Source organism: Gekko japonicus, unplaced genomic scaffold (genome assembly GCF_001447785.1).
Source record: "Gekko japonicus isolate JY-2015 unplaced genomic scaffold, Gekko_japonicus_V1.1 scaffold1636, whole genome shotgun sequence".
In the NCBI taxonomy this organism is placed as follows: Eukaryota; Metazoa; Chordata; class Lepidosauria; order Squamata; family Gekkonidae; genus Gekko; species Gekko japonicus.
In genome coordinates, this window is record NW_015176023.1 from 335,057 (window position 1) to 344,391 (window position 9,335).

Genomic DNA, 9,335 nt, shown 5'->3' on the forward strand with positions numbered 1-9,335 from the left:
GGGGGGGACACTTCAAAACCAGAGGGTGCCCGGTCTAGGCCTGGGTCTGCTTGGCTCCCACATTTCTCCACTTAAACTGGTTGGAAGCTGAGGATCCGGGGGGTGGGGTGCTGTGAAGGAGCAAGGGGGTTATGTGCCTTGCGTTTTCCCACAGAAAAACCTCAGGAAGTGAGGATCTGTGGGTCTGGACTCCGTCATAGGAGCTCCAAGGGGGCCTGGAAGAAGGAAGGAACCCTCAGGTTTCTTTTCTCCCTCCTCAAAACAAACAGACAGACGGAGCACCCAGACTTTTCTCTTGGACGGTCCGGCCAACATCCTCCCACCATTTCGCAGCTCTAGCCATTCCCCAAATTCTTGGCAGCTTTTCCATATAAGCAGCATTTTTAGCAGCCCGAGGACAGTGAGGCAAGTTCCCACCCCCACCCCCCTGGAGGGAAGGGGGTGAAGGCCCCTGTGTGCGTTTCCTCCAAGAGGGAGGAGGGGGGGAGGGCTGGAAGGGGTTCAAGTCGGGGAGGGAGAGGAGCAGTCCTGGTTTCTTCAGCTGGGCATCGTGGGAACTCTCACACAGTGATGCTCACGCCTCTGGCCAGGCCCCGGTGTGCCCACCCCACCCCACCAAGCAGGCACCCACACAGAGTACAGTAGGAGACCGTGGTTCGTGTTAATTGTCCAGTGGGACCCTTTTAAAGGTTCTCTCTCCCCGCCACTGTGGAAGCGAAGCCAGCCCTCCCGCATCTGGGATGAGGGGAAGCCCTCCCTTCTCTGCCTCCCTGGTCTCTCCTCACAGCTGGTCAGACAGGAGAGTGAGAAAAAAGGCTGTGGCCAGCTTGTTCTTCTTGTGGATGGCTGGGGGGTGGGGTGGGGGTGGTTTTACTCCCCCCCCCCCCCCCGCAGTTAGCTTGCTCTCCTCCCAGCAGCTGCCCTGATGCTGGGATGAGAACGTGAAGCCTGCCGAGGGGAGGACAGGCCCTTGACTTCCGTCCCTGGCACAAGGCCTGCAGCTCAGCCTGGCTCACGGCTTGCTTGTCCCCCAGTCCCTCTGGCAGGGACCGTTTTAAGGAGAGCCTCCCCCACCACTCCAAGTGCTACCTGACAGTGGCCTTGTCTCTTTTTCTGGAACACGGGAAGGGTGAGCCACAGGTACTCTGTCAGAGACCCACATATGGTTCCTGAGCTACTGCGGATCATTCTCTAGAAGGAATGTGGAAATATTGGCACTGCAAGTCAAAAAGAGATTAAGCTAGACTACTGCGCTATGCATGCTGCCTTTGAAGACTGTATTGCTGTTGCTGTTCAGTCGCACAGTCGAGTCCGACTCTTCGCGACCCCATGGGCCAGATCCCGCCAGGCCCTCCTGTCTTCCGCCGTCCTCTGAAGTTGGCTCAATTTCATGTTCGTTGCATCGATGACACTGTCTGACCATCTCATCCTTTGCCGTCCCCGTCTTCTTTGACCTTCAGTCTTTCCCAGCATCAGGGTCTTCTTCTCCAGCGAGTGCTCCCTTCTTCTCATTGGGTGGCCAAAGTATTTGAGCTTCAGTTTCATTATCTGGCCTTCCAGGGAACAGTCAGGGTTGATTTCTTTTAGGATTGATTGAAGACTGTATTATTGCCTAGTAAAAATGACAGCCCATCTTTCATCTTTGTTCTAAAGCAGTTGTGTTTACTTACTTGCTTCTGGGCTCAGTTCAGAGTGCTGACTAGGACCCTTGAAGGCCTACATGGTCTTTTCTTTGACCAGAGCATTCTCAGGAACCTGCCCAATGACCGCAGTTATCCTCGGGTAGCCTACTCACTGGGTCTGAAATAAGTTAGGTGAGCGCATGAGACAGGACTTCTTTTGTGGTGGCAACTTGATCACGAAATACCCCCTCCCCAGAGACGTTTGGGCAGTGGGAAGGGGGCACAAGGTGTGTTTGTTTACCTAAGATGTCTAGTTTGTTCTATGATGATTTCATGTTAGTCTTTTACAGTCTGTAGGTGTTGGAGTTTCAAGTTGCTTACACTTCAGTCATTACAGAGTTAAGTGTTGTTTGTTAGGAAAAAGGATGTTACGTTACATAATGTATTCTACAGCGGGAAAGTTTGAGGGAGTTGCTTAGCCTAATGAAGTGACCTGTAACCTTTGTATTGGTCAACTAACAACTTGTTTGTGGAAATGCTTTGAGCTAGCATTAATGTATTCACAAGGTTTGTGGCCCTTTGTGTGAAGCACACAGGAAGCTCTCTCCTGTAGAAAGATGTAGGTGTTAGTATGTAGTGCTGAAAGTAACTGCAAGTATGTAACCTTTTGTTTTATTTCTTTTTATCCAAAGTACCTTACCCATGCTTTGTTTTGTTTTGTAGTAAAGATATTTTTCTGTTCACTAATGTGACTCTTGTGTTTGCAAAACAACCGTCGATCTTGAATCTCAGAATCCCAACAGTAGGCCACCTTGACTGGCTTTTTGGAGGGATGCAAAGAAAGAAAGCCCTCAAGTATTCTGTTGCCTTCAGGTCCCTGGCCGTGGCCGAAGAAATGTGCAGCCTTATCCCAGAGAAGAAATGCCGGCAAGTGCAAGAGGACCCAGATCCCATTATGAGAGGTGGGCCCCTGTGCACTGTGCCCCCCCCCCGGTTAGAGCCAGGAATCCCCCCCCCTCCCTCTGAAAGTGAGAGCTGGAGGCCTCTGTCCGCCCATCTGATGCTGCCTGGGACTTTTCAGGGATTTCCCCCCCCCCCGCACCTTTGAGGCAGGCGCACCGTCCTGATCACAGGTTGTACAGTTTCCGGAAGAGGCAGCTTTGGTGCGTTCCTCAAGGCTTGTGTAAGACGCTGGCCAGCTGGTCACATGCTTTGTTTCCTTTAGAAACCAGGACACAACCTCTTGAGTCATGTGCTGGAATGTTGTTTCTAGTGCGTAATCCCCTGTTTTTCTTGGAGAAAAGTTCAGGTACCCAAGACTATCAAATTCGTGATGACCAGGGCTAGGGCGTTTTCGGTAGCGGCTCCTATCTGGTGGAATGAGCTCCCAGAGGAGACCTGGGCCCTGCGGGACCTCATACAGTTCGGCAGGGGCTGCAAGACGGAGCTCTTCCGCCAGGCTTTTGAATAGGAGCCGCCGCCACCACTGTTCCACCAACGCCCTATAATTCCCACACACTGTCATCACTAGTGCGGGCTCCATTGGAGGGAGTGGGGTACGGTTAGGCAACTATATTATGGAGAATACCATCTTGATTGTAAGAATTTGGATATGAGTAGAGAGCACCGGAAAGTGTTTTAAGGACTTTTGTTAACTATTTAATTGCTTATTTTGTAATTTTAGTCAGAATTTTTTACTGTTTTATTGTTATTATATCTGGCGTTATGCCCCTGTTAGCCGCCCTGAGCCTCCGGGGAGGGCGGGATAGAAATCTAAATAAATAACTAAATACCTAGTCCTTAAGGCTGCGAGAGTGTGGGAGTCGGGTCCCGCTTCACCACCTTCTGTCCCTCTCCTAGGCTGGCTGCAGAGGGAGGTGCGGGGGGGTCGAAAGGCCCCTTGGTGGCGTCCCCGCAAGTACTGGTTCGTGCTGACCCAGGAGTCCCTGGACTGCTACAGTGGGTGCGAGGTGGGGGCCCAGCGCCTGGCCTCCCTGGTCCTGACCAGCCTCTGCTCTGTGCTGTGGCCTGACAAGCAGACCTACAAGGAGACGGGTAAGGGGGGGGGTGCTTCGTGGAGGGAGGGCCGCGCAGGAGGGACCCTTGGCAGCCTGTACCCCCCCCTCCCGGCTGCCAGGACTGTGGGGCCGGGTTCAGTGGGAGTCCAAGGCGGCTGCCTCTCCTGCCTCCTCCCAAATACTTGCATGCCCCTCTCCCGCAGGGTACTGGGCAGTGACCGTTTTTGGCAGGAAGCACTGCTACCGGCTGTACACAGAGCACTTGAACGAGGCCGTCCATTGGGTGTGCGCCCTGCAGAAGGTCATTGTCAGCCAGGCCCCTGTGCAGACCCCCACGCAGCTCTTCATGTCAGACCTGGAGGTGAGGGCTCTGTGTGTGTGTGGGGGGGGGGGGATGGTCCTTCAGGTGGTGAGAAAAGAAACAGATGGCAAGGCTTTGCAAAACGGTGTAATGCAGTCAATGGTCACCCTTGGGGGGGGAGGAAGGCCCCCCCAGCCCAGCCCCTCCCTGGAAGCCCCCTGCTCGCATCCCAGCTGGGCTGGTGCAGGCCGTGGATGCCCCCTTAAGAACGGGGGGGGAGCGCTCTGCACGCCCTTCCGGCATTCAGGACTTCTGCCTTTCGGGGCCAGGCCGTCTTTGGGAAACGGCTGACGCACATCAGAAGGGAGAAAGGGGCTTAGGAAGACACGAGATGATGCCGTTGGCTCTGATTCCAGGTGTGCCTTTTCACCTTGCGGCTCTCCTTGTGACTTAGATGGATTGTGTCACTGTTAAGATTCAGACCTGAATGACGAGAGAGCTGCGTGAGGAAGGGGGGGCCATTGACTTGAAAAGAACTGCAGGTGAACTAAGTCACGTCGGCAGGCTTGGAGAGCCCCACCGGTATCCCCTCTGGGTGGTGGCCAAAGCTTTCAATGAAGTGGTCCCGTCAGCAGCAAGTCAGGGGCGGCTGTGCCTGCCTTCTGAAGGCCCCCCCCCAAACTTGGTCCATCATTTCTGGAAGCAACGAGAACCAACAAGGCGATGGGGGACTTTCCTGGAGGGAGAGGCGGGCTCGGCTGCCGGACTGGATCTCTGAGAAGCGAAGGAGCGGAAGGGAGCACCTCTTGATCCCTGTTTTTCCTCTCCCAGGAGAACCACGGTCGCCCAGACGTCCTGGATCAGATTTATCGGAACAACCCCATCCTCCGCTACACCGCCGGCCCCATCTACGCGCCCCTGCTGCCGTTCCCTTACGGAGCTGGCGAAGGGGCAGGTGAATGGCTGGGCCTGGTGTCCACGCTCCGCTTATGGGGCTGGAGGGGGGGGGCACGGGGCCGGGCCGAGGGGCAGCCTGGAACCTTGGCCAATGGCTCCTTTCCTCCCTCCCCCCCCCCGGGTTCTGCAGAGGCCAGCAGCCGCGGTTACGCAGCCCTTCGCGATGAAGCAGTGAAGCTGTTCCATTCGCTGCAGCAGCTGGAGGGGGTGCGGGAGCCGGCCCTCCTCGCACAGGGGGTGCTGCAGACCTGCCTTGACCTCCCTCCCTTGGTGGACGAGATCTACTGCCAGCTGGTGAAGCAGACCACCCAGCCGCCTGCGCCGGGGACCCCGCCTGACCTGCGCTACTGGCAGCTGCTGGCTTGCATGAGCGGCACCTTCCAGCCCTCCCCGCCCGTCCAGGGCTACCTGCAGCGGCACCTCCAGCGGTGAGGAGGGGGAGGGAGGGAAGGCCGAGACCCGAGGGAGGAGGATCCCTGCTGCCAGGAGGGAGAGGGGCACTCCCGTTCTTCTTTGGAGGCGCCAGAGGCAGGGTGACCAGTGTTACCTCTAAGCTGAGTTAGTGTGAGCCAGCTCAGTTTTTTAATCTCCGGCTCACACATTTTTTGTCTTAGCTCAGGAAGGAGGGCTCCTGAGCAAACTAATTTATGCCTGAGCCAAATGGCTCGCTCACACCTTTAATGCCAGTAGCTCATAAAGTAGAATTTTTGCTCACAGGACTCCGCAGCTTAGAGGGAACGTTGCCGGGTGACCCGGCCTGCTCTTGGGGGTTTCCTAAGGAGGAGTCTTCCTTGGGGTGGGGCGCTGGGCCGGGCTCTTGCGAGTGGGATCGCGGCAGCCGCCGTTGTGCGCCTGAAGCCAGTCTTCCTCATCCCCGGCAGGACAGAGAGCCGGTTCCCAGGCTCAGAGATGGCCCAATACGGACGTTTTATCAAGGAGGCTCTGCGCAAGACTCAAGGGCGGGAGTGTGTGCCATCGCTGGAGGAGATCGAAGGGCTGATGGGACACCAAGAAGTGGCACGCCCCATGCCGCGCCGTGGCACGGCCCCCTGCCATGTGACCATCGCTTCCCACACCACAGCGCAGGAGGTGAGCAGATGTCAGGGGGTTTTTATCCATGGGCCCCGGGAGCCTGATGGGTTGCAGAAAGGGGTGGGGAGGGAGGGGAAGTCTTCCTCAGGAGAGCTGAGAACCCCCCCCCCCTGTGCATCACAGGCCTCCCTCACGGGTGCCACTGAGTTGTGGGTCAGGACAGCAGAGGTGGGGCTTCCCTCTTCCATTCCTACTCCGTAGTGCCAGCAGAGCCCCCTGCCGTGGAAGCCGCACCCCCACCCCTGCCCATCCCTGAGCACGTTTTGACCCTGTCTGTGTCCCCCCTTTGCAGCGCTGACGGCCCTCCTGCTGGGCGTGGCTGGGCCCCCTCCTGTCACTCGCTCTGTCTCCTCCTCCTCCTCCCGGGAGCTGACGTCACACCTGGGCCCGGTATGCAGCCCCAACCTGTTTGCCCTGTATGACTACCCCCCCCCTGCAGAGGATGCCCTGGCGGCAGACGCCCTCAGCAGGTTTGAAACGTCAGTGGGGGCCTTTGCTGCAACTGAAAGGGGAGGAGGGGCCCAGGAGCCGGGACGGACACACCCCGGCAAGTCCCATGTCTCTGTGGCCGCCGCAGAGGCGGTCCTGCAAACGTGCAAATGGTGGTGGCAGTTTCAGAGCTCGAGGGGGCCGTGAGCGGGTGACTGCAGCGGTGGGGGCTGTCAGTACGAAGGTCTGTGCCCCCCTCCCCTTGCGGCTAGCGGAAGCCGAATGCTGTGTGCAAGGAAGCACACGAGGGGCACGCCTGTTTTTGAAAATGTGAGACGTGGGTGACGAAAGCCCGTGTGTGACTTTGGCTGCATACTAGGGATGGAGGCGTGTCGGCCGGCACCAGGAGCAGAACTGCTGCTTTCTGTGACTCCGTGTTTGTCCCGACAGGGAGAGGGCGGCCTCCGCAACTGGGACCACGGCTCCCGCTGAAGGAGCGACAGGGCCGGCTTCTGACTCCTCCCGGGAGAAAGGCTTCCCCAGAAAAGATCACGCGAAGCGGGGAACAGAACACTTTACCCTTGACGGGACAGGCCCTGTCAGTGCACCTTGATGAAGCAATTGCATAGATGTGAAAGTAAAGAACATAGGAAAGGAAGGCAGAGATGCTGGAATCTGGCGGAAGCGGTGCAGTTATGTGCCCCTGGAGAACCGCTTCCAGAGAGACCCATAGGACAGAGGCGTGGAGACCACAGACTGTAGACACCCACCCCCCACCCCCCGTGGAGTATCCCTTCAGTCATCTGAATCCCCCCAGGCTGAGAGGCTCTAGCCTCTGGCAGGTATCGTGGAATACTTGCTTGGCTTTTGGTGAAAACTTAGAAGTCCAGGTGTTTCGTTTTGCAACGCAGAGGGGAAAGCACGAAGAACTTCACTGGGCCTGGCGGAGTGGAGACTAATGCTACATGAGACTCTCCCCAATTTTTGAGCCGCTTCCCTATTTAGGAGAATCCCACTTCAGACAATAGCAGGTCCCTATTCTGGCCTCCGCCGCCACCGTGAACCAGAAGGGTCTTGATCTTGTGCTCAGCTTAAGCTGGGGAGTCAAAAGGAGGCCGAACACACCCATCGACTCCAGGGAAGGGGGAAAGGACGCCAGGAGGAGTGGGCTGGACTGGGGGTGGGCATCCCTGCACTGGTGGGCTGCCTGTCTGCCCTAGCTCGGCTGGGGAAGCCCCCTTGCAGACTCTGCGTCAAGCATTATGGGTGCCTGGACGGAGACCGCACCTTCCACAACAGCCACGCGGGCGCACTGCTGTTTGAGCAGGTAAGGGAAGGGCCCTTCCGAATGCCCTCTCCCCTCCGTTTTCTGTGCCCCCTTCTCTGAGGAACAGCCCTGTGACCGCAGGCAGGCTTGCAGAGCCGGAACGGCAGCTTCTCTGCCCGCACGCCTTCCTGTTGCTGGGCCGGCTGCACTCCTGCCCCAAGGCTTCCCCTGCCCCCCCAGCAAAAGCAACATCTGCAGGGGTGCAAGTGGGAGGGGTCATTGCAGTGGGAAGGCGGGGGGGGGGGCTGGCTGGAGCCCAGGGCTGCCTATGTCGACCCGGTGGGGGAGGGGTCAGGCTTGGTGCCACTCTTTGATGTAGCCGCTTGTCGGGTGAGTTCTTGCACCTGCATTTTCACACTTCAGGCATAACTTTCAGCTGTGAGGGGGGGGGCATTCAGGAAAGTGACTGTGAATGGAAAACTGCACAAGAGAGGGTGTTGGGGGAGTTTTGTGTGACGGTGGGGGGGGGGAAGGAATGTCCACCCACCACTTGGGAAAAGGGACCTGCAGGTCTCGCTGCTGGTGTTCTGCAGCCTGATCTTGGTGTGGCAAGATCCGCATCCCCTGTCTGTCTCCCTCCCCAGGGCCAGGCCGGCCGGCCGGCCACCGTGGCTCACCCTCAGCCCCAAGACAGTCTTCCTCTGCTGCCCACTGGATGCTTTCAGCTACGGCTGCGATGGAGCCCTGCTGCACCTGAGTCTGGGCGATCAGGAGCTCCTCCTGCACACACACCCCCTCCCCACAGGTAGGAGGACAGGAGGTCAGCGGGGTCTCGTGGGAATCCAGCGTGTGGTCCAGGCTCTCAGGGGGTAGAGCGGGACACCCTATTTTGGTATGCAAGAAAAACCAACACAAACAATCTCAGTCTGATTTTAATGACGTTATGGAAATTGGGCACATTTTAACAACTACATGAGATCATTACTCCCACCCTAGTTTCTACTGACGGGGTTTCCTTTTGTAGAGACGGGAACCTGCCTGCCAGGCAGGCAGGAGAGGAACAGCAGCAGGGAGGCCTCCCAAGTACCCACAGCCGGAAACGGACCTCTCATGGCAGGGGCAGGGACCTCTTGGGGGAATAAAGGCCAAAAAAAAAAGCAGCCCGCGGTTTGTGTAGAAGCATGCCCCTCTTCAAGTTTCGGGCACAGTGAAAGTGAAAAATTGGGTGCCTTTGGCCCAACAAGTATTCATGGTTCTACCTACAAAGAGGGCTGGACAGGCTTTTTCAATGTGGAAGGAGTTTTGCTATCCACATGTCCAGGTTTGCCACAGAGCGTCTGAGGGTGCCATAAAAGGGTGCACATTTGCCTCTGGAAAAGTGACCTTGGGCCGTTGGTAGCCGTTCTTCACCCTTAGATGATCTGGGCCCCCAGAGCCAGCAGGAACTTGCGTGAATCTGATTACCCAAGACCACTGGCATCCCCCATGTAGGTGGAGATTGCGTCTGCGAGCCCCAGGACGTTTGACAGTCCCGCTGACCACTTCTACAGTCTCACCCTGCAGCATCCACACTGGCCTCCACCTTAACAGCTAAACTTCCCCCCCCTCCCTCTGTGAAAGCTGAAATTTTTAAAGACCCAGATCTTCAC

At 57.2% G+C, this 9,335-nt stretch overlaps 1 protein-coding gene across 1 annotated transcript in view; it reads left to right on the forward strand.

Annotated features, from left to right (window-relative positions):
* The window catches only part of PLEKHH3 (pleckstrin homology, MyTH4 and FERM domain containing H3), a 9,906-nt gene extending 3,542 nt beyond the window's left edge, over positions 1–6,364 (forward strand). The window contains exons 2-8 of the mRNA XM_015426600.1: positions 2,496–2,584; positions 3,483–3,677; positions 3,844–4,001; positions 4,773–4,896; positions 5,029–5,326; positions 5,780–5,987; positions 6,283–6,364. Of these exons, the coding sequence (XP_015282086.1) occupies positions 2,518–2,584; positions 3,483–3,677; positions 3,844–4,001; positions 4,773–4,896; positions 5,029–5,326; positions 5,780–5,987; positions 6,283–6,288 (1,056 nt within the window). The 5' untranslated portion in view covers positions 2,496–2,517 and the 3' untranslated portion in view covers positions 6,289–6,364. The remainder of the gene's footprint in view (positions 1–2,495; positions 2,585–3,482; positions 3,678–3,843; positions 4,002–4,772; positions 4,897–5,028; positions 5,327–5,779; positions 5,988–6,282) is intronic.
* The last annotated feature ends 2,971 nt before the right edge of the window (positions 6,365–9,335 follow it).